The sequence below is a fragment of the Rhinichthys klamathensis genome, unplaced genomic scaffold (assembly GCF_029890125.1).
Source record: "Rhinichthys klamathensis goyatoka isolate OS25496 unplaced genomic scaffold, OSU_Roscu_1.1 h1tg000657l_1, whole genome shotgun sequence".
Taxonomy (NCBI): domain Eukaryota; kingdom Metazoa; phylum Chordata; class Actinopteri; order Cypriniformes; family Leuciscidae; genus Rhinichthys; species Rhinichthys klamathensis.
In genome coordinates, this window is record NW_026607100.1 from 104,553 (window position 1) to 130,842 (window position 26,290).

Here is a 26,290-nt window from a genome sequence, read left to right on the forward strand (position 1 = left end):
GATTATGACATATAGCATGTGGGCGGAGCCTGCCGTGATCTCTGCTCGTCTCTTAGGAAGTGACGCTCTCTCACCCATCTGTCCGCACAATAATCCCTGTAGCGCTTAGAGATATTACTGCCTGGCTTATTGCCGTGGCAACAGGCCCTCAATCCCAACTCGCAACCACGTGACTGCGGGCAGTAGAGGGGCTTGACATGACACACACACATAGATGTGTACAATAAATGAAAATAAACACTATCTAATGTCACACGTGTACAAATCCATGACTCGCATATGATGCATTATGCTTCAAATAAAAAACACATTTAGAAGAAAATGTTCCTGCAGCTTAAATCTTTAATTCATGACAGTTCATTAGCCTTTCCGTTATAATTACCATATTCCTGCTATGACCACTGCTATTAAGAAGCTGTTGTGTATTTTGTTGATCTAGGAACTGCACTGACTCATTAATGCAACCATTAAGCCATTCGAAATTAGATCTTTTTCAGCTAATATAGTAGTTACAATGACTAATATGTGATTAGGTTACTGTGCAATTCAGCGCAGGGCTGATTTAATATAAACAACACGCAGTTGGATTCAAAAGTCTGAAACCATTTGTGAAAATGCTCCTATTTAGCATTTTTTTTGTCATTTGTGCTGTTTCTGACAGCAGCACTTGGACTGGCATGGACTCCACACATTAGTGCTAAACCTGATGATCCATTTTATCCTGGTATATTGAGGATGTTTCAAAGGGCATCTTCTGTGAAATCTGACCTTTGTACAAACAGTTTAAAAAACAAACAAACAAAACACATTTGCATATTTGATTAGTGACCTGGAATGAGTGCAGAATTTCTTCTACATTTTACATAACAGATTTTCACATAGTCTGGAGGCAACTGTTAAATGAACAAGTATTCAATCTTACCTTTCCTGAATAGTTCTGGGGTCATACAGTTTAATGTAGAGTGCATAAATTCCTTGAAAAGGAAATGGGGAACCGGAACTTAATTTATTGGAATTAATTTACATAAAAATTATTTCAGGAACTGTTTACACGCAGGAATTTATTCTGCTTGTGTTTCATGAATAAATCCCAATTAGTTTTATTCTCTGAAGTCCATCTATTCAGTTCACGAGTTCACACTTACAAATAATCAGATAGAGAAAAAGTATGCGTATTTGGCGTCCTGTCCGAGGGGACGGCTCAGAGCTCATAATTTGGCTCGAATCCAGAGTACTCCCCCATATTTCTGGTTAGGTTAGTAACCAGGCGAATGTGAGGAGAGGGGGTGGTGGAGGGATGCTGAAAACGGTCGAGGAACATAGATGAGTTGACTGTATATATATATATACACTCACCGGCCACTTTATTAGGTACCCCATGCTAGTAACGGGTTGGACCCCCTTTTGCCTTCAGAACTGCCTCAATTCTTCGTGGCATAGATTCAACAAGGTGCTGGAAGCATTCCTCAGGGAGTTTGGTCCATATTGACATGATGGCATCACACAGTTGCCGCAGATTTGTCGGCTGCACATCCATGATGCGAATCTCCCGTTCCACCACATCCCAAAGATGCTCTATTGGGTTGAGATCTGGTGACTGTGGAGGCCATTTTAGTACAGTGAACTCATTGTCATGTTCAAGAAACCAATTTGAAATGATTAGAGCTTTGTGACATGGTGGAAGTAGCCATCAGAGGATGGGTACATGGTGGCCATAAAGGGATGGACATGGTCAGAAACAATGCTCAGGTAGGCCGTGGCATTTAAACGATGCCCAATTGGCACTAAGGGGCCTAAAGTGTGCCAGGAAAACATCCCCCACACCATTACACCACCACCACCAGCCTGCACAGTGGTAACAAGGCATGATGGTTCCATGTTCTCATTCTGTTTACGCCAAATTCTGACTCTAACATCTGAATGTCTCAACAGAAATCGAGACTCATCAGACCAGGCAACATTTTTCCAGTCTTCAACTGTTCAATTTTGGCGAGCTCTTGCAAATTGTAGCCTCTTTTTCCTATTTGTAGTGGAGATGAGTGGTACCCGGTGGGGTCTTCTGCTGTTGTAGCCCATCCGCCTCAAGGTTGTGCGTGTTGTGGCTTCACAAATGCTTTGCTGCATACCTCGGTTGTAACGAGTGGTTATTTCAGTCACTGTTGCCCTTCTATCAGCTCGAACCAGTCTGGCCATTCTCCTCTGACCTCTGGCATCAACAAGGCATTTCCGCCCACAGAACTGCCGCTCACTGGATGTTTTTTCTTTTTCGGACCATTCTCTGTAAACCCTAGAGATGGTTGTGCATGAAAATCCCAGTAGATTAGCAGTTTCTGAAATACTCAGACCAGCCCTTCTGGCACCAACAATCATGCCACGTTCAAAGTCACTCAAATCACCTTTCTTCCCCATACTGATGCTCGGTTTGAACTGCAGGAGATTGTCTTGACCATGTCTACATGCCTAAATGCACTGAGTTGCCGCCATGTGATTGGCTGCTTAGAAATTAAGTGTTAACGAGCAGTTGGACAGGTGTACCTAATAAAGTGGCCGGTGAGTGTATATATATATAGGCCTCCTCTTGTACTGATTGGATAGGCAATTTGAACGTGTTCCTCCCGAACTTTATTAATAAAAAATCATGTAAAGAATTGCTCTGGTGTTAATTTACTCTAAATGTCATATTTATTTAAAGGGATAGTTCAGCCAGAAATGTAAAATCTGTCATTATTTAGTCACACTCCGTTCCAAACCTGCAAGATTTTCGTTCATCTTCAGAACACATTTGAAGATTTTTTTTAATGAAATCTGTCCCTCCATAGACAGCTACGCAACTACCAATTTGACACTTCAAAAAGTTCATAAAGAGATCGTAAAACTTATCCATATTAATTCAGCGGTTTAGTCCAAATTTTCCAAAGAGACTCGATTGCTTTATATATGATGTACAAATTTAATTTAGGCTTTTATTCATATTTAAACATTGATCAGTGATCATAAACAAAAGCTCAACTGAATCTGCTTGACACATGAGAACAAAACCTCTTGCAGAAGCTCAAATGTGTTGCGTAACACGAGAATGAACCACACTGGTTCTTGCAGAAGTTCAGAAGTGCTGTGTGACACGAGACTGAACCTCATTGGTTCTTGCAGAAGCTCAAACGTGCTGCGTAACACGAGAATGAACCTCACTGGTTCTTGCAGAAGTTCAGAAGTGCTGTGTGACACAAGACTGAACCTCATTGGTTCTTGCAGAAGCTCAAATGTTCTGCTTAACACACGAGAATGAACCTCACTGGTTCTTGCTGAAGCTCAAACGTGCTGCGTAACACAAGAATGAACCTCATTGGTTCTTGCAGAAGCTCAAATGTGTTGCGTAACACGAGACTGAACCTCATTGGTTCTTGCAGAAGTTCAGAAGTGCTGTGTAACACAAGAATGAACCTCATTGGTTCTTGCAGAAGCTCAAATGTTCTGCTTAACACACGAGAATGAACCTCATTGGTTCTTGCTGAAGCTCAAACGTGCTGCTTAACACAAGAATGAACCTCATTGGTTCTTGCAGAAGCTCAAATGTTCTGCTTAACACACGAGACTGAACCTCATTGGTTCTTGCTGAAGCTCAAACGTGCTGCGTAACACGAGAATGAACCTCATTGGTTCTTGCAGAAGCTCAAACGTGCTGCGTAACACGAGACTGAACCTCATTGGTTCTTGCAGAAGTTCAAACGTGCTGCGTAACACGAGACTGAACCTCATTGGTTCTTGCAGAAGCTCAAACGTGCTGCTTAACACAAGACTGAACCTCATTGGTTCTTGCTGAAGCTCAAACGTGCTGCGTAACACGAGAATGAACCTCACTGGTTCTTGCTGAAGCTCAAACGTGCTGCGTAACACGAGAATGAACCTCACTGGTTCTTGCAGAAGCTCAAACGTGCTGCGTAACGCGAGAATAAACCTCATTGGTTCTTGCAGAAGCTCAAACGTGCTGCGTAACGCGAGAATGAACCTCATTGGTTCTTGCAGAAGCTCAAACGTGCTGCGTAACACGAGACTGAACCTCATTGGTTCTTGCAGAAGCTCAAACGTGCTGCGTAACGCGAGACTGAACCTCATTGGTTCTTGCAGAAGCTCAAACGTGCTGCGTAACGCGAGAATGAACCTCACTGGTTCTTGCTGAAGCTCAAACGTGCTGCGTAACACGAGACTGAACCTCATTGGTTCTTGCAGAAGCTCAAACGTGCTGCGTAACGCAAGACTGAACCTCATTGGTTCTTGCAGAAGCTCAAACGTGCTGCGTAACGCGAGAATGAACCTCACTGGTTCTTGCAGAAGCTCAAACGTGCTGCGGAACGCGAGACTGAACCTCATTGGTTCTTGCTGAAGCTCAAACGTGCTGCGTAACGCGAGAATGAACCTCACTGGTTCTTGCTGAAGCTCAAACGTTCTGCTTAACACACGAGAATGAACCTCATTGGTTCTTGCAGAAGTTCAGAAGTGCTGTGTAACACAAGAATGAACCTCATTGGTTCTTGCAGAAGCTCAAATGTTCTGCTTAACACACGAGAATGAACCTCACTGGTTCTTGCTGAAGCTCAAACGTGCTGCGTAACACAAAAATGAACCTCATTGGTTCTTGCAGAAGCTCAAATGTGTTGCGTAACACGAGACTGAACCTCATTGGTTCTTGCAGAAGTTCAGAAGTGCTGTGTAACACAAGAATGAACCTCATTGGTTCTTGCAGAAGTTCAAACGTGCTGCGTAACACGAGACTGAACCTCATTGGTTCTTGCAGAAGCTCAAACGTGCTGCGTAACACGAGACTGAACCTCATTGGTTCTTGCAGAAGCTCAAACGTGCTGCTTAACACAAGACTGAACCTCATTGGTTCTTGCTGAAGCTCAAACGTGCTGCGTAACACGAGAATGAACCTCATTGGTTCTTGCAGAAGCTCAAACGTGCTGCGTAACGCGAGAATGAACCTCATTGGTTCTTGCAGAAGCTCAAACGTGCTGCGTAACACGAGACTGAACCTCATTGGTTCTTGCAGAAGCTCAAACGTGCTGCGTAACGCGAGAATGAACCTCACTGGTTCTTGCTGAAGCTCAAACGTGCTGCGTAACACGAGAATGAACCTCACTGGTTCTTGCTGAAGCTCAAACGTGCTGGATAACACGAGAATGAACCTCACTGGTTCTTGCTGAAGCTCAAACGTGCTGGATAACACGAGAATGAACCTCATTGGTTCTTGCAGAAGCTCAAACGTGCTGGATAACACGAGAATGAACCTCATTGGTTCTTGCTGAAGCTCAAACGTGCTGGATAACACGAGAATGAACCTCACTGGTTCTTGCTGAAGCTCAAACGTGCTGGATAACACGAGACTGAACCTCATTGGTTCTTGCAGAAGTTCAGAAGTGCTGTGTAACACAAGAATGAACCTCATTGGTTCTTGCAGAAGTTCAAACGTGCTGCGTAACACGAGACTGAACCTCATTGGTTCTTGCAGAAGCTCAAACGTGCTGCGTAACACGAGACTGAACCTCATTGGTTCTTGCAGAAGCTCAAACGTGCTGCTTAACACAAGACTGAACCTCATTGGTTCTTGCTGAAGCTCAAACGTGCTGCGTAACACGAGAATGAACCTCATTGGTTCTTGCAGAAGCTCAAACGTGCTGCGTAACGCGAGAATGAACCTCATTGGTTCTTGCAGAAGCTCAAACGTGCTGCGTAACACGAGACTGAACCTCATTGGTTCTTGCAGAAGCTCAAACGTGCTGCGTAACGCGAGAATGAACCTCACTGGTTCTTGCTGAAGCTCAAACGTGCTGCGTAACACGAGAATGAACCTCACTGGTTCTTGCTGAAGCTCAAACGTGCTGGATAACACGAGAATGAACCTCACTGGTTCTTGCTGAAGCTCAAACGTGCTGGATAACACGAGAATGAACCTCATTGGTTCTTGCAGAAGCTCAAACGTGCTGGATAACACGAGAATGAACCTCATTGGTTCTTGCTGAAGCTCAAACGTGCTGGATAACACGAGAATGAACCTCATTGGTTCTTGCAGAAGCTCAAACGTGCTGCGTAACGCGAGAATGAACCTCACTGGTTCTTGCTGAAGCTCAAACATGCTGCGTAACACGAGACTGAACCTCATTGGTTCTTGCTGAAGCTCAAACGTGCTGCGTAACACGAGAATGAACCTCACTGGTTCTTGCTGAAGCTCAAACATGCTGCGTAACACGAGACTGAACCTCATTGGTTCTTGCTGAAGCTCAAACGTGTTGCGTAACACGAGACTGAACCTCATTGGTTCTTGCAGAAGCTCAAACGTGCTGCGTAACACAAGAATGAACCTCATTGGTTCTTGCAGAAGCTCAAACGTGCTGGATAACACGAGAATGAACCTCATTGGTTCTTGCAGAAGCTGAAACTTGCTGGATAACACGAGAATGAACCTCATTGGTTCTTGCAGAAGCTGAAACTTGCTGGATAACACGAGAATGAACCTCACTGGTTCTTGCTGAAGCTCAAACGTGTTGCGTAACACGAGACTGAACCTCATTGGTTCTTGCAGAAGCTCAAACGTGCTGCGTAACACGTGAATGAACCTCATTGGTTCTTGCAGAAGCTCAAACGTGCTGCGTAACACAAGAATGAACCTCATTGGTTCTTGCAGAAGCTCAAACGTGCTGGATAACACGAGAATGAACCTCATTGGTTCTTGCAGAAGCTCAAACTTGCTGGATAACACGAGAATGAATCTCATTGGTTCTTGCAGAAGCTTAAATGTGCTGCGTAACACGAGAATGGAACCACAGTTGTTCTCACACATCAAAGCGAACATGCTTGAGCTTCCATTTACCACAACTGATGTGTGAGGTGATCAATGTTTATATGTGAATAAAAGCCTAAATTCCATCTGTTCATCATATAAAGACTGTATTAAATACATTTATCAAATAACACTGCTGCTCAAAGAACCTAACATGTTCTGCAGCTCAATTGTTTGGAAAAATAAATAAAAATAAATGAATAAATAAACATGAGAATGAACCTCATAATGTTACGTCCCTATTTACGTTGTCTAGGGAATAAGGGAATAACACTTTTAAAAATATGTATGTGTACCTCAATGTGCAGGACAGAGCAAGAAAAAGAAACCGATCTCTCAAAACTCAGCTCGAAAGGATTTATTAATCCACAGTGCCATGATGAATGAGTGAAGAAAATAATTTTTACAATATATACAAACAATGAATGAGAACAATAAACAAGATAAACATATTAAACACAAACAAAACCCAAGGTGGGAAGGCGACCACGAGAGATGCCAAATTAAAACAAATCAATAAAACAGAACAAACTCCTAAACTAGTGTTTCTAACATTCAAAATATCCTAAGTGGTGCAAAGTGTATGTCGCCCACCCCTACTAACCTGCTCCCTCCGTCCCAGCCTTACACACTCCGTGTTAACTGACCAGGACGAACAGTATAATAACAGAACACTTTTTGGTTACTACTTACCACTATTTGACAATAGATTGAACAAACGATAGACACACAGATTATCAGGGACAGCGAGTCAAACAAGTATGCCAAAGTGAGCAAACAGCTGTTGACATGGAAGTGATCACGGGTATTTGAATGAAGTGGTGAGATGTGATTGGATGAGGTGAACCGAAACGTCATCGTCCTTCATGAAGATTGACAGGTGGTAGATTGATCCAACGAACACCTGAAACACACACACACACACACACACACACAACAACAACAACAAACTACCCACATCTCCATATTGCAACACTTTGAATACGTACGAGTACGTAACACTTCCCCCCTAAAAGATTTAAATTCATTTTAAAGACAAGATATTGAAACGTTGACACAACCAAAATATATATATATATATATATATATATATATATATATATATTTAGTTACCTATTATGCTCTCGACAAGGCGTCAGCAACAACATTTTCAGAACCCTTCTTGTAGTTTTGCAGGAATAACGACCAACGCATGAGTCGTTGGTTATGATTATACATCTTCGACAAAAATACTAGCGGGTTATGATCAGTATATACCGTAACAGGTAAAGTGTTTAAATAAACATTTTTCTTTAAGCCTGCACTGAAAACCCTGAAAACCCTGAAAAAAGTTGATTGAACTCAATTGATTTGAGTAAACTCGTTCCCTCAATTTAATTGATTAATGGGGTCTCCCAAAACGTGCATATTTAAGTGTACTTAACTTGGTGCTTATGTAGACTGTAACACTGAAGCAGTGTTAAAGTTAATGAGATAATTAAGTGAATAATTGAGTGATGATTGAACATTATTGAAGACACCTGATGATAACAAGCAGAAACACGCAAGGAGAAAACCATAATTTTTAAGTCACCGTTGTGGTGATCAGTGTTTGTTTAGTTGGGCTCTTGACCCTTAAAGCTCCAGTAGGGAGTTTTGAGAAAACGTTGACTAATGCCGAGTTCAGACTGCACGATTTTAGCCCCGATTTTGGCTCGCCGACAGGTTTTGAGAAATCGCCGACAAATGCCCGAAATCACAGGCAAATCGGTGCTCGTTCACGCGAGTGACAATCACGCAGTGTGAATGAGCAAAGACACGATCTGAGAGAATCACCGACGAGTCGCCGAGGCCCGTGAGATATTTGGCATGCTAAATATCTGGACCTGTCGGCGATTCACAATCCTGCTGTGTGAATGTGTTCTGACTGAAAACTACATCGGCGATGACCGACAGCCAATGAGAGAGCAAGATACAGGGAGGAGGAGGAGTTATAGACCAGAATATCAGTATTTTAATAGATAGGCCTATATTTACAATTATATCAAACAGAAACAAAGCACAAACATTTGCATGACCAGCAGCAACAGCAGGACGTCATTTGCAAAATTATTTATTTACCCCCAACTCTCTTTGCAAAACACAGTCCTTGCTCCCCTCGTCTTCCCAACCATTTCCTGCATAAACTGTTTATTATTTTTTTTTCATTTTCGCTACAAATCAGTGCACAGACCATTTGTAGGCTATCATTTTTAATAACAAATTCAGTGTCGCGCGAGAACTCCGGTCTCACGCACGCGCGATCTTCCGTTATTTCCTATCACTTCTCGCGTTTGTTTGGTTGTGAAACGTAGTTTGCGGACCAGGCAGAAGTTGTCGGCGATTCTTTCTTTTGTAAAGTCATGCAGTGTGAAACCTCCTGTCGCCGATCCATCGTGCAGTGTGAACACAGCAGCAACTGAATGTTACCCCAGATAGTCATGCAGTGTGAAAACAACAGTGACACGATTATTTTGAAAATCGTGCAGTCTGAACTCGGCATTAGCCTGAAAATTTGAAGCAGCACAACTTACAGGTCCCACCCCCTTGCTCTCTGCTGCGCTACAGCCCTCCCTCCACAGCTCGTCCTCCACAGCGGAGCCCGTCGTGAACGCGCAGGCTAGTAAACAGGGCCACCGATAACAGCGGATAAAAAGTTATATGGCATATTCACTAATAGGGACTAAACGTCAATAATATGCTTTACATTGACTATGGCCTGCCCATACTTTGACTACAAACTTGGTCCTCAAATCATTATGTATTTTGCAATAGCCTACATGTAACTTTATAACGTTGCACTCTTTCTATAAGTTATAAATAGCTAGTAAGATAACGTTAATATAACGGTAACTAACGTTACAGTATGTAAGTAATTATTCTAGCGATATATAATGCTAGATAAGGTGTGCTAGTACATTATTTCAGCAACATGACAAGCCAGTGAATTAGCAGGTTTCAATTGTTGCTTAGCAGAGTGCGTGACATTTTATCTACATGTTATGCGGCTAGAGTTTTGACACCGAGTCAATGGGCTCTGTGTAATTCTTTCTTTTTCGCTTGTTTATCGTCATCGGTCTTTTTCCTTTTACCTCTTTGTTTTATGAGCAGGTGTCACTCGAGAATTGGCTGTTTAGGTTGTTTCTCCGTCATAAGCACAGCTGCAGCTCGCCGGCAATCTTGAGTTTGAACGACGGCTCGCGCTCCGGCGCTCGCGCTGTGCAAGAGAGGGGTGTGATCAGCGCGTACACGAGCGTGACTGACACTGCTAAGACACTCCTCCCGGCTCTGATTGGTTGTTTCTGACCGGGAGCGTGTATTTCTTGCAAATGGCAATAGGACCACTGGGAGGAGCCAGAGGAGCTTGATTTTTACACAGATTATCTGTCTCATATTCTGCTGTCAGGACATAATGACAGTTTTAGCAAATACATTTTTTTCAAAAGTTACCTACAGGAGCTTTAACTCATTAACTTTATATTTTGTTTGACGGCTGTAACTCAGTTGTAACCAGATGAACAAATAGAAAAGGTCATCTGATGGTGGTGATTGTGTTTACACTGCTTCAGTGTTCATTTAACACTCTTGAGTGTGGACTGATATAAACACTGAGCAGTGTTAATTTAACACGGGGGATTTTGCTGTGTACTTAAATATACAAGTACACTTGAAATCAACACTAAGTTAAAGGTGCTCTAAGCGATGTCACACGTTTTTTAGGCCAAAACATTTTTTGTCACATACAGCAAACATCTCCTCACTATCCGCTGGCTGCCTGTCCCCTGAACACACTGTAAAAAAAACGCGATCTCTGTAGACAGCTCAGGCTCCACAAACAGCAACAAAAACAAACTGCGGCGACCCGCTCCCTGAAACATAACAAACTGTTACAGCCAATGACCGACAAGAAGGGTTTGGGGGTGTGGTTTGGGGGGTTAACAATTTAAGTCAAGTCTACATAAGCACCAAGTTAAGTACACTTAAATATGCACGTTTTGGGAGACCCCATTACTCAATTAAATTGAGGGACCGAGTTTACTCAAATCAATTGAGTTCAAACAACTTATTAGTGTTTAATTATCTCATTAACTTTAACACTGGTTGTAACGTGGTGCGGTTGAGGCAGAGATGAAGCAGGATCCAAATGCAGCACACGCTTTATTTAACAAACTAAATTTGGATACAGGACTCGGGAACAGGATACAAGAACAACAAACATACACGTAAACATTAAACAAGAACTCACAAAGACAAGGCTGAAACACAGGGCTTAAATAATCAGGGACACACGAGCTAGATAGGATAACAAGGGGGCGTGGTAAATGGGAAACACCTGGGAAAACTAATGACAAGACAGGGAACCACTAAACATGACAGGACACAAAACCACATCGTAACACTGGTTCAGTGTTACTTATAACACTCTTGAGTGTGGACTCATATAAACAATGAGCAGTGTAAATTTAACACGGGATGTACTGTATTACAAAAACACTTGTATATGGGTATTAAAGTTTATTTATCAAGTTTAAAGTATCAGATTTAAAAATAAAAATCAGTTTATTTCCATTACGATCAATAATTGTAATATAATGAAAGCCATTTGTTTTCTGATAAAATAAGAATGACACCTTGCACTTGAAGAAAGCATGTATGAATGTATTCATTTCACAGTCAAGAAAACAACATTTGTGAAAATGACCTTTTGTAAGGATAAATCATGATTTTGAGCTCACAGCACTTGAAATCTTAAGTTTATGTATTTTGAAGGTAAATAAGTTATTTGAACTTATATTTTTGAGTGACAGGGCCAAAATGCTAAATTTAAAGTAATGTTTAGTCAAGTACACTTGATTGTTTAACTAAAGACAACATTAGGGTTTACAGTGGCAGCTGGCCTCTATGGACTAACATTAACTCCTTAAATTTAAAGTAATAGCTGAATAAAACTAGAAGGCAACTGTTTTAATCTTCACCAAATATCCACGAAAATATATCAATTTAATTGACAGCATACACACAAAAACGCACACTTAAGGACACATCATTGAGTTCATTCAAGGTGTTTAATTAAGTACACAATCCACAATTCAGAAACATATAGAAAGAAAACCTTCAAATAAGGTCAGTTACAAAACAGAAATCTGTGTTCCAAACAACAGATTTCCTTGTGGAAACAAGTAAGTAACAAATCAATTGTTCATTTGGATTGAATTCTATGAAAGAGATCGAAACAGGGCTGAGAGATATGGTGGCATTTGTAGACTTAACGATTGATGTACAGCTTGTCAGTAAAAGTTATATTACTCAAGCATTTTAGCAGCACCCATTTGATATTTCAGGAAACATCACATTTTGCACACTGGGTTGAACACAATTGTGCGTTGACCTTTGACTATCATTTCCACACACAAAATAAGAAAAAAAAAGAAAAGAAAATCTCATTTAAATGAAGATTAATTAATAAACCCTTTTCAGTGCACATGATCTCATCTAACCCATTTTAATTAGATAAAGTAATCAGACTGTTTATTTCAGGGAGGATTAAAGGGTTGCACATTGTAATCTCAGAAGGACGATCAGGTGGCACCGTTACCCTTTACCATATGGCGTAAGGTATCACAAGTCGAACATCTGCATTTATTCATCTATTAATAACTGAAGAACTGTTGCTTTATGTGAGAAAAAAAACCCCTATTATTTTAGGAGTTAGGATAAGACCTTTAAATTGACTAAGCATTGCCTTAATAAGCAACTATTGCCATCCCCCCTATATAATTAGACAAGCTTTCGCTCGTTTAAAGGGATAGTTCACTTTGAAATTAATTTTTGGTATGTTTTAGCTTACCTCAAGGGCATCCAAGATGTAGGTGTCTTTGTTTCCACAGTAGTTTCAATTTTGATATTTTTAGGTCAAACCGTTCTTGTCTGTCATTCATATAATGCAGGTCTATGGTCACCACCTCAAAGAGCATGCACAGAGAAGTCCAAATTAAACATGATTTAATGACTCGTAAATGTAAGTACACATTGATGGCCTAAGACATGAAACGAGCGGTTTGTGTGAGAAAATGAACAGTATTTATATCGTTTTTACCTTTTGTAAACACAGCCACGTCCAAGTGATCTGAGGGCGCCGGCGCTTCGGTCTTTTCCGGAAAGCGCCGGAAGTGATCTCTCGCGCGTGTACGTCACTCATTGTTTACACAGAACAGAGATTGTAGGTAAGACGGCTAATTAAAATGGTACTAATTCGCGCTTATCCAGGATGTTTAAACCGTCGTAAAAGAAAACAATTAAAAAAAATAAAAAATAAAACAATTGTATGAGTGCCGTACACGCGCGAGAGATCACTTCCGGCGCTTTCCGGAAAAGACCGAAGCGCCGGCGCCCTCAGATCACTTGGACATGGCTATGTATACAAAAGGTAAAAACGATATAAATACTGTTCGTTTTCTCACACAAACTGCTCGTTTCGTGTCTTAGGTCATCAATGTGTACTTACATTTACGAGTCAATAAATCATGTTTAATTTGGACTTCTCTGTGCATGCTCTTTGAGGTGGTGACCATAGACCTGCATTATATGACTGACAGACAAGAACGGTTTGACCTAAAAATATCAAAATTGAAACTACTGCGGAAACAAAGACACCTACATCTTAGATGCCCTTGAGGTAAGCTAAAACATACCAAAAATTAATTCCAAAGTGAACTATCCCTTTAAGTCGAATATAAAGTGAATATTTGGCAGAAATTATAGACTAAAACTTTGTTGATAGGGCAATCATTATAGTGGCGCAATTGTAATCACTTTGAAATTAGGCTTTTCTCTTTTCGTTTGACTGTGATAAGCATTTGATTCTACAGTTTTTAATCATATTACTGTATAACTAAAAAATATTCCGTATTCAAATTCATTCATGGGACGCTCTGTAAAGCTTGTCGAGCAACAGCAGCCAAGGGGGCAGAGCTAAGCAAAGTCACTCGTCTATCATGTTTCATGTGGCTAATTACATTGATGTCACACTTTGCGATAAACTGAAAAGTTGTCCTGTAATAATCTTTCCCTTGTCAGCAGAAGGGGCCCTGATTTCTCATGCTGCTCTGTGTATAAACGTTGCTTATAGGATTGGTGCCTTTGCACAGATCCTGAGTTACAGCTGCGTGTGTTGATGTGGTTTGTCCTGTGATGGTGCAGGTACGAGGGATGGATGGCTCGCCCGCCCTTTTGCCTTTGCCAAATGCTAATCCTGTGTTTATACGTCCATGTAAGCAGCTAGCCGGGATTAGGAGCCGCGACTCTTCTTATTCCTGAGAGATTAGTACGGCTTGTGCAGCGGGTGTCAAACAGCCCTGGCAGCACACGTGGAGTTGTAATCGCTTGAAGCTCCCCTTAACTATCATCCTAGACCAGTTTTGTACTTAAAGAGGAAGGAAAAGCTTACCCTATATGAGGGTTAAAACTAAAGAATGGCTTTTTGGGAATACAGCAGTGAAGGAAAACAGATTAAATGCATAATCTCATTTAACTGTCCATGCCGAAATGAGGGATTCGTCATGAGTCAGGGATTTAGAGGAAAACCTGGGTTGGTAAAAGTGTGGTTGGGACACAGGCTCTGGTGACTGTGGGCGCCGTGATTTCTGGCAGTCGCTCAGAGAGCATTCTGTGACATTTGATGATCATTCGAAAGGGATTAGAATGAGATTAGAATGATTCTTTTTCCTGAGCTAAGCGGGAATGTTGTATTCATTACTTAATATGTATATCTCGGTAGGGTGAATGTGATTTTACCAAGTACAACATTGAAATCAACCAATCAGATTTGAGTTTACAGTTTATGTGAAGTTTTGTCGTACAACCAGGGTTAGTTGCTTCGGTCACCATGATTTTGCCAAGTAAGACACGTTCCTGAATCAACAATATTTTGATATTATTCAGATTTTCCTGTAATGTATACATCCTGATAAACATGTTCGTAAAATATTCACTGTTATCAAATTAGTTTTAGAACCCTATAAAACATGGGCAAACTTTTAACTGGCTTTTGCAAAGATACCATACACAAAACAGTAATTGTAGAAACACTTAAAACATGTCATTTGAAAAGGTAATTTAAAAAAAAAAAATCTGACACCTGAGACATTTTGCACTGGTCCACTGTGTTTTTCTGGGAGTTTAATTGCCATTATGACTGTATTAATATCTTCATCTCACTGGCAGTAGATTAACGTCATATAGTCAATTAAACAGCAGGCTGGATACTTGCACATCAATTATGTCTCCATAAAACCTTTTGTTAGTGAAAATTTTCTACAAAATCATCTGGCAGTGACTACGGGGTGCATGTAACCTTAAAAATACGTCCCTCACGTCAAAAGTTTGTGCTGAAAATGAAGTGTTGCATACGTTTGTAACAAGAGTAAAAAACCTGCTACAGTCTTTTGATTCAATTTTGGCCCATTAAAACCTCAAGAATTTGCCACTTTGACCAGTTTTCTAATCTAACCATGCTGTTTACTTGTCCCTGCTTTTGTGTTTCATAAAAAAGAGAGGGAAAAGAAGAATAAAAACATGCTTTCCATATCAGTCATTCATGCTTTACAGTAAACAACCCATTCACTGAAACCCACTTCGTTATGAAGTTGCATATAACTTTGGCAAGTAAAGCCACATTTTTACTTCATAATTCTGGTCTTTAAATACCCCCTGCGGTAAACCCTCATATTACAGCACGGTATAAAAGAGTAACACACATAGACATAATTCACAAGCTGGAATAAATAAAAAGAAGAAACAAAAATTGGACATTGTTCTTTTTTCGTCTAGTATTTAAACTTGGATATAGGATTTCTGAAAATAGACTGAGGAGAAGAGTGGATTAATGCAAGCACATGAAGAAGTTCTCACTTGGGGAATCAATCTTCATAATCTCTGAACTGCACTTGAAAATAATACGCTTGTAAAAGGTGCCCTTTGACGCTGCATAGTTACAGAGGTTATGATTTTGGTAGAGATACTATATCCTTAGATCAGGATAAAAGAACTGGGATTTTCAGGAGAAGGTACAGCGTACTAAAAAGAGACAGATATAGGATGTGCTTGGTCCCAAGAGAAGGGATGCATTTCCTTTTTACCCCACACAATAATGGCTATATAATTTACATGTCAAACTGGTCCCGATTATTAAATCTGCAGAGGATACAATCAAATTGAAACCTTTCGTTCAGCCATTGCACAGTGTTTTTTGTTCTGATTAAAATGAGTTTCTTCCTAGATAGATGCACTGCAAAAATAATGTTTTTCATATTAGCCTCCTTAAAACAAGATTAATTTACCAAACCGAATTTGGTTAATATAAGCAGACGTCAGAGAATACATCTTTTTATATTCACTAGCATTTTCTCCAAACCTTTTTCAAAAAGATTGAGTTGTATGCTGCAAAAATACTGTTTAATAAATCATTTTTTTAGAGTGCATACACGACATCCAAAATTAACTTTTCGTCATGCTGGCAAATGCCGGTGTTGTTTGTTTGTTTTAGTTTTTTTTTAAAGATGTCTTTAAATTGCATCATCACTTCATCAAGGTTCAGATTATTGCAGTCTTTTACAGTTCCTAATAAACTGGCAAGCAGCTTCATTTATGTGCTTGCCAATTGCATTTGCCGCTTGATGCGAGTTAATTTAGCACCCTGGGTGTAAATGTAAGCATAGAAATCCTGGTTCTCATCTTGGAAGCAACAGAGTTGCATGTACAGAAAAGTCTGCATTTGCTTCTGAGGTTTTACGGATCATTTACGAGTTGCTTACATTCACAGTAAAACAAATGCGAGGCCTCATAAACGTGACCCATTTTATACCTCTCATTCAATTTAGATGTGAACGACAATATCCATGCTCACGCTGACTTCTGGCCTGAATCAGAACTGTGGCTGAACTGTCCAGCTAAACATAAACACACACTTTCCTGTGAACGACTTTCTATAAGACATGCCTAAGTCTGGACACATTGTGTTGCTATTAACTCTGCAGTTTCCTCTCTTTCTCTCTGTCAGTGTTTTCTGCGTCTGCGGTATGTCAGCGAGCTGGCCTGTGTTAGTTGACTGTGTTCTGTCTACACTGGCTTGTTTTTTATGTGCACGTGCTGAGGTTAGTCAGGGCGGTGTAGGCACAAGTGCTTTCTTTAGTGGGCCTAAGCTGCTGCTAATATTGGCTGAATGACAACTCAATGTAATTTGTGTCTTTTGTTAAGAGACGGTACACCCTGCTTTAATTATCCCACACTGTGTAAACAAAGGCACACAGGGGATCACAGCTACATACACGCACATACTCATCATTGATCTTATTTAGGATGGACCAATTCAAAAGGCTCACTTTCCCAGCACTAATGTCCTTCCCACAGTGGTGAATTTCTCCTTTTATCCACTCTTCCCATCCCACAAAGTGCAATGCAAACATATATATTTTTTCTACGCTTCGTCTTTTCTTACTAATAAAGGCATGCTGATAAACACGTGACAAGAAGAAAAAGCTAATAAAACACTAAATTATTCCTTTTTCTTAATAACACACACTGAACATCGATTTTCATTTCAAAAGTCATTTGACAGATAAAGCTTTGTAAACATGCCTTTGAAAGATACCTTTATGCTTTCTGATAATAATTTGTCTGATAGAAACATCCGGACACATTTTGTTTTTTCAATCATTTGTACGGGTGTCCCCACCAAGCATATACATTATCATAACAAACAAGATTTCCTTTGTTAATCACATTCACCAGAAAGACCATGCTGGTTACCAAGCATATTTCTGTTCCGGTGAACAGCATTGGTGCGTCTAAAATCGCATACTGTGAGTAGGTACTACATTTGAATTTGGATTCACTTTGCGACCGATAAAAAGTGCGTTCTATATAGTATGAATGTGTGTAGTATGAATGAAATTCTGACGTGCTACATCCGCCATTGTTACTGTCACGTGACCTACGACAGTTGCGTCGCTTCACTGCCATTCATAAATCCTCTTTTGTGGCCTTAAAGTGTCCATCGAATGCGCACTTCATTCATCATACATACTACTCTTTTGGCATACTGTTTTTGGCATACTATATAGTGGTGAAGTATTCGATTTCAGACACAGACCGTGGCTATGCTGCTCCACCAGCAATAATCAACATAAACCACCCTTGGACCAGCATGGAAATCCTTTTAGCAGGGTTGGCTCCGTTTCCCAATAAACATAAATAATCTAACTTTGTAATAATCTTTTAACTATATATTTTAAATAATGATCTGAAAACAAACAAACAGTCATTTACGTTGATGGCACCAACCTTTTTACAAAAAAAAAAACGTATCATAATAAAATGAATAAAAAGGAATCTGCAGTCTCTAAATTCTTTCAACTTTGGTCACATACATCCATATAAACACACATTCATGCACCACAAGAGAGAGGAATACTTGACTGGAACACGTAAGAGTCTTTGTGGAAGGGCACAATTTGCGCAGAGGTAATAATCATCTCCTAGTCTCGTACGACAACCAGAGAGAGATTACAAAAACGATGCTAATGTTTGTTCAATCATACATCAAAGTGAAGGTGCCACTGCTGTAACAATGTTTATATCTCACCTGTTGTTTGTTTTAGGCCGATTCACTGCCAGGAGAGCAAACCTAAACAGTATTCCTCTTCTGGCACCATCTCAGTGACAACGGTTGAGAAAAAGTGGGAGGTTATAGTCATGCTAAGCTCTCCTGCTAAGTATCCTTCTTGGTCATTCCTCTTTCCTCAAGATCTGAGAGTGAGAAAAGTGGGAAAACAATCCCAGATTCGTTTGTTTCCATAACATTCTGTCTTTGACGTCCTTCAGTTCTAGTATCATACCTCACGCTCTTCACCCTTCCACCGATGCTTGTGCACAGTTTGAGACTTTCAAATTCCTCCATGCCTCATCTTCACGTGCTGTTCCAGAAGCCTTACATCGTGCAAACTTCCTCAAACATTGTCATACGCAATAAACAGGGAGGGAAAGGGGTGTGGCTATGTGGAGCCACTCCCTCTTCGCCATTATAAACATTTGCACAAGTACCATAAGCGCCTTGTAATTTTAGCATTCCACTCTCCACTCGACTCCTTGTGACGCCATATTTGGATGAATGGAGATCAGACATAAGCAGACTCACTGGACTGGGTCCTGCCCAGGTTTGGCGGTTGTGACAGGTGGGCCATGTCCTTTTTACGGATCTCACAGATGGACTTCCTGCGGGCTTGCACACCTCGAATGGCAGCCTTAATTTTCCTCCAGCCGAGGTGGTTGAGCTCGGCAAGGTTGAGCACGACGCAGATCCCACTCACTGCAAACATGAACACTAGGAAGACCGTCTTCTCAGTGGGCCGTGATACGTAGCACTCCACCTCCTTCAGGCAGGGGTAGCGGTCACACTCGAAAATGCCAGGAACACTGAAGCCATATAAAAAGTACTGCCCCGCCAAGAAGCCTATCTCAAGTGCATTGCGGAAAACCACCTGGATTATGTAAAAGCGAGAGATTCCCTCTTGTCGGCGTACCTTGGAGCTCCTGCCATGCAGGAGGCCTCTTGGAGCATTCGGGATCTCCTTTACCTCTAAGCAATCAGCTTCGTCCTTTCCGCCACCACTGTCAGAATGCTGCACCAAAATACCATTAATGTTGCGTAGTTTGCGGGTACCCTCACGACTGTAGTCCTTCTCCATGATTGGGTAGAGGAAGGAGTAGCGACGGTCACGCTGTTTGGCCGACTGGTGCACTGAATAGGTGATGAAGCACAAGCTGGGCGTGCAAACAAGGATGATCTGGAAGACCCAGTATCGGATGTGGGAGATGGGGAAGGCCTTGTCGTAGCAGGCCTGGTTGCACCCAGGTTGGAGGGTGTTGCAGATAAACATGGTCTGCTCATCCTCATACACTGTTTCACCAACAATGGCCACAATCAGGATACGGAATATCACCACAACTGTCAGGAGAATCCTGGAGGAGAGAAAGAGAGGGACAATTTGATGTGTGATGTGAATAGAGCACACACAAACACACACACACACACACACACACACACACACAAAACCTTCCACTGACGTAATGTCTCCAGGGTTCCAGACTGCGACCAAATTGGTCGCATATGCGACCATTTTTTGAGAATGTGCGAGTTAAAATTTTATGTGGTCGCATTTGTGCGAGTGGACGCTTGAGCAACGGAACGCCGTTGTATCAGCTGCTGCAGTCCGTAACTTATGTTCAAAATGAACGAGTAGGCTACATCATGAATCCATTTTCCAAACCGTGTTTTTGACTTATTCTGAATCACTACACTGTTAAAAATTGCTGTAAAAATACAGCCAATTTCCAACAGTAAAATACTGTTATTTCAATAAACAGTTTTATCCTGTAAATTTACAGTCTATGTTACATAAATTAATTGCTTGCTGTAAATTTACAGCATTTATGTGTAAACCAATTTGTTCCTGGAAAAAACAGTCTTGGAAGCGGGGCATCTTCAACGCGGTCTCTTTTCGAACAGAAAGCAGTCAAAGAACAAAATGGTTTCGCAACACTCCTGCTGTCTTAAAGAAGGCCACTGTTCAAGGTAAGTTTATTTCTTTGCTGTTATTCTATTATGTTGCTCCAGAGTCCCAACCTGTAAAATCGCCTTTTTCATGAGGTATTTTTTTTAACTGCTTACTGAGCGCGAATCGCGTTTTGAAGACAGAGCTCGACGGTTGAGACATTTCGCCTAGCTGCTGATGAATGCTCTCTGAGCTCCGATTACTAAATCTATGCGATTATTAATGTGAATTCTTTGCTTGGCTAAAGTTGTTACCATTTAGAAATTAGTTGGGCTTTCTTTTGTAGTAGCCTAACCCTTAACTCGATTTATATGAATTTGTGATTCAGTAACGTTACACGGTGCGAATCTTACCAGATGCATCAATTCGCATAATATCATGCACATAAGATGGAGAATAATTACAAAACAACTCGACATATCCAGATCCAATGTTGTAATTAAAATGTAGTGGTCAATTTGTTTAGTTTCCATGCAAATAATATTAAAATTCCCAAAGCGAATTAGATATGTATTTTTTTTTTTCGATTTAGTGATGCAAGTACCTGCGTTTTTGTGAGATTCACATGTAAGTTAGGCCTAACGTTATAGTATTAAGTCAAAGAGGTTGTGTTTGAAAGACGAGGCAGAGACGGATATTCTTTGCGGCGCGAAACACGTTTTTGCAGACAGACAGTTATCAACAGCTGAGGCATTTCACTATTCAATGTTCTCCGCACTCTGACGTCGATTTTCTTTGCTTGGTTAAAGATTTCGAAATAATTATTTTCTTCTTTTTTTCCTAGGAATCCTTCACTTGATGTAAATGTTTTACTGAGACAGTTTGCCCTAATCTTTGGTGAGTTTCACGCCATGTATAACTTACTTGCAAACTTTGTGCACAATCATGCAGTAACGTTACCATTTTTGCATTTGATATTCCAGAAGCAAGGATGACCGACACATGACCTTCACAATTCTCTGTCACGTCACCATGTCCCTGGTGAACACTCTAATGACAGTAGATCGTAAGTAATGATTTATAGTTCATTTAGTATTTATTTTATTTTTGTTTTTCTTACACAAAAATAAAATGAGTTAAAACGATTAATATTTTTATTACACACATCTATCGTTTGGCTTCAGATTTAGAAGACATTGATTCATCCACGGTGGTCTTGTGAATTAATGTTACGATCGTGGTGTTGTTTTTTAAGTGACAAAAGAATTAAGATTAGTTAAGTACATTAACATGATCATTTTATGTTTCTTTTAAAAGTGTTTGCAGAGTATGTGATCACTTTTTGCAATGTGCTTTATTTTCTTTACTCTCAGACCTGGATTTCCTCTCAGACCAGATCTGTCAAAAGCTGATGTGGGACGTATTGGCTGTTTTTTGCCTCTTCCTACATTTCTTCACCCATTGGTTCTCGTGATTATGTCCTCTCAGATCTGGACTTCCTCTCAGGCCAGATCATTCAAAAGCAGGTTTGGGATATTTTGGCAGTGTTTTTTTTTTTTTTCCTCTATCAAGGATTTTTCATCCATTGGTTCTCAATGTTTTCCTCTCAGACCCAGACTTAATCTCTGGCCTGGTTGCTGATGTGACATTTTGGCTGGTTTTAGTGTTTTGTTCGTTTTTTTTGTGTGTGTTTTTTTGCCTCTTTGTAATGTTTCTGTGTTTGCCTACTGGTTCCTCTCATTGATTTTTAAAATGTATTTTCTGTGACTTTTTTTCCTTAAATACTGTTAATGTATTGTTAAAACCTGTTACTTATTTTAAATAAATGGCAAACAATGTACTAATACATAATCTATTTTGTCTTTATTTTTTCCATTGAGTAAAAAGTCTGTTTGGAATGTCTGTATACATTATGCTACATATAGGGATGTTAATAGATATCAGACAATAGAGTCAATAAAAAACAGTATTTATATTCTAACTTTATGCTGCCAGTACTTTGTGAAATTACAGCACAGCCTTAAAATTAAAAACTGTAAAATTACGGTAAAGGGCTGGAACCACAGCTGCCAGTACTTTACTGTGAAATTACAGCATTGTTGAAACCGTAAAATTACGGTAAAGGGCTGGAACCACAGCTGCCAGTACTTTACTGTAAAATTACAGCATTGTTGAAACCGTAAAATTACGGTAAAGGGCTGGAACCACAGCTGCCAGTTCTTTACTGTAAAATTACAGCATTGTTGAAACCGTAAAATTACGGTAAAGGGCTGGAACCACAGCTGCCAGTTCTTTACTGTAAATATACGGGTGAATTTTTTACAGTGTACGGTACGCCTATAATACGAGTTTATATTCGGACTATTTTATCCCGGGCTCGTCTCGGCTGCGGAGTAGCCCAGTGCCTGCGTGACTCGCCCATAGACTTGCCATAGACATTAACGGAGAGCAGTTCCGTCTACAATGTTCTTTCGCAAGACACGTGCAGTTTATTTATTGACGAACGTACACGTCACGCGCATTACGAATTCACGAATTAAGGCATATAAAAATGATAAAAATGGTCTCACGAAAGTAAACACAGAGCCCCTTCCTCCTACATCTTTTCAGCGGTTATATTTTCCTCTGTCGAGCGATTACTCTCATGATCGCTCGACAGAGGAAAAGGAAATTATTATAAAATGCAGAAGGTAAGGAGTGTGAGATTTCTGCTTTTTGTTACAACTATAAACTTTAATAACGAAAAATCTGTATCAGTTTATTATAATACTCTAATCTTTTAAAATGTAATGCATACATTTGAATGTTTAATGATTTTTAAAAGATAGAAAGATGATAATAGACAGATAGATAGATAGATAGATAGATAGATAGATAGATAGATAGATAGATAGATAGATAGATAGATAGATAGATAGATAGATAGATAGATAGATAGATAGATAGATAGATAGATAGATAGATAGATAGAATATGATTCAAATGTAAATAGATAGATTGTATATAATTCAAATGTAAAATGCTTAAAATTACAGATTAAAATTACTGTCCAAAATCCATGAAAATCCTGAATTTTGGCAATGATAATTAATATATTACAGGTATTTATGCTGCAACCCAGAAAGCCTTTGCTAGCCTTGGTCCATTAAAACCACTATTCATCAGCATGCATTGATTAATCCCATGGCAGAAAAAAGGTGCGACCAAATCATATGCTGGTGCGACCAACTGAGAAAGTTGGTAGCACCAGTGCAACCAGTGGAAAAGTTAGTCTGGAGCCCTGGTCTCCCTTATTTTGGCTACCAGCTAATTAGCATTGCAGATGTTCGCATTTGCTATTCAAATGTGCATTTTCCACTTTCAAGAGCAACTTTGCACATTTAATCAAGAGCTCTAATTTTGAAACAATTCTGCTCTTTCGAGCTCTAATTATAGCTCCTTCTGTGCTATTAAGCTCTGTTAACATGGTACTGCTGGTACTTTAACCTATGGCAATGCTATTCTATGCTCATTAATTTGGTGGCATAATGGCAGTAAAATATGTTCTCTTCCCCTTTTCCATAGCAACAGTTTAGATTTGACACCTCAGCTGTCACTATACCGTTAGGGCTATTTCTGTACCAGTGTTTGATTGAGGGAAAGAGCGAGAGATGGATAAAGAGAGAGATTGCATATGTTTGTAAGAAAAGGAAGGAGTAAAACACTGAGTGGGTTTGGACTTTACACACTTACATTTAAGATGATTGGCTCTTTTAAATAGGGTATTTGCATATGTATTTTTAGGTTCTGTAATTTAGCACCTGTGGATTATTCTGTGCGAAGTGAAAGGTGGATATGGCGTGCTTTTTAACCACATCCTCTTTAACCACAAATGTTTAGGCTTGAAAGGTTAGGCACATATATTCAATGCAGTCCTGATTTTGCCGAGTTAGACACGTTCCTGGGTCAACATATTGATATGATCCTGGAACAACATTTCGGTCCGTAAATTGAATCCTAACCATATCCCTAGCCCTAAACCTAACCCGAACTGATCCCTAAAATCAGAGGGAAAACACCAATGTATTATGTTAGGCACCTAACCTTGGTTGTAAACCTAAACTTGACATAAAAAACTTGTCCCTCAAATCTGATTGGTTGATTGGAATGTTGTTCCAGGATCAACAAAGATGTCGATCTAGGAACATGTTGCATTTGGTGAAATCAAGTTCTGCATATTCAATACTGAATTGGTTTTCCAATCTGATCTGTAACTCTGACAATCCACTCTGTCCTTCTGCAACTGATGAAATCTGGGGTGCGTTTCCCGAAGCCAACTATGGTTAACAACACAATTCAACAGAACTTGCGACCATAGTTGGCTATGCTTTTGGGAAATGCAACCCAGCAACTCTTGTTTGGAGAGCATATCTCAATATCCATTATATCTAGAATTGTCACCATAGCAATGACTTTAGCATTAACACCACCTCCGAAGGAGATAAAAGAGTAGCTGTCAGACTGGACAGAAAAAATAAATTGGAAATTTTGACATCTTGCCATTGTGCTGAACTCATGAGCCACATTAGACACCAGAGGTATTACTGCATTATGCACATGATATGTCTAAAAACTCTCACTCTGAGCGAATATAGAGACGCAGCTTTAAATACTGATTTGCATTTGTTAACGGTCGGTCATGTCGTGTCCTGAATGACAACAACAAAAAAATTGCTTGCAATAAAATATGACTTACTTAAATGCAATTCCAAAACTCTAATAGGCCCATTTTTCTTGTAAACTACATTGATCAAGTTTGTGAAAAAATAATACTTTTTTGCTTTGCATTTTGACTACAGACAACCAGATGGATTGAACCAGATATTTTATGCCTCCCTGAACAAAGCTGCATAGCCACAAAACCTGGCAAAAAGTACAAAGCACATTTCAAGTAAAAGACACGTTTGTGTACATTTTCTAAGTCATGGCAGCATTACTTTATCAAATGATAGTAAAATGATGGCGAATGGAGTTATATTCTGGCACACATCATTACGTACTTTCTGCTTTGTGGTAAATGTTATCACTTCCTTTTTCTTACTCACAGTAGGCCTGTGTAATGCCTGACATCTTAATAAGTCATTAAACAATTATAAAAAATATTAGGACTTTGCATTTTATGCTTTTTTGAATTTATTTTTTAAACCCCTTCAGATACATGGTTGTGTCCAGTCTCCTCCATACTCATATTTTCAGTAATTTTCAGCTCATAACATTAGCAATTGACAGAAAAGAAAAACCGGCAAAGCGTGGCCTCTTTGCCGGGTATGACAATGATGTGTGACAAACAACCAGTTTTCAGTTGTAGTTCTGTTCATATAGCACATTTCAACCAAACTCACACACAGAATACAGTCGTATGGTGTTTAAAGGCAATTAAGAGATTTAAATATTGTTCTTTTTTTTCAAAGCAAGAGTAAGCCATTCTAAAAGTATAAAAGTATCAATGAATATATGATCAGATGTCGCAGGTGAAAAGTCTGATGGTCAGTCACCCGGTGGGAGAAAGTAATTACGGGATTTAGATAATGGCTGTAAAGAGTCAGAAAGCATCAATGAAGAAACTATTTGGTTGTCTTAAGTAAAAAATAGCCAGTTGTCAAAGAGCCTGATGTGAGTTTGAAAATTTTCCAAATGTAATGAGCAGTCATTTAATCGACAATGTTGAGAACTTGTTGGGTTTTATTTCAATGGCTTTAATTTCAATGTAGCGTCTCTGATTTCAGACAGAATTTCTATAACGTGATGGCGTTCCTTACTGTGGTTGAAAATGAATTATATCATGGTAAGGATTTTGACCATATCTCCCACCTCTAAGAAATTTAAACAGAGAGCTGCTAGAAACTCA

General features: G+C 39.9%; 1 protein-coding gene and 1 long non-coding RNA gene across 2 annotated transcripts in view; both read right to left on the reverse strand.

Annotated features, from left to right (window-relative positions):
- The window catches only part of LOC130076525 (uncharacterized), a 130,046-nt gene that overhangs the window by 9,635 nt on the left and 94,121 nt on the right, over nt 1-26,290 (reverse strand). The window lies entirely within an intron of this gene.
- LOC130076523 (gap junction delta-2 protein) overlaps nt 18,895-26,290 on the reverse strand; it is a 36,470-nt gene continuing 29,074 nt past the window's right edge. The window contains exon 2 of the mRNA XM_056241637.1: nt 18,895-19,870. Coding sequence (XP_056097612.1) covers nt 19,027-19,870 — 844 coding nt within the window. The 3' untranslated portion in view covers nt 18,895-19,026. The remainder of the gene's footprint in view (nt 19,871-26,290) is intronic.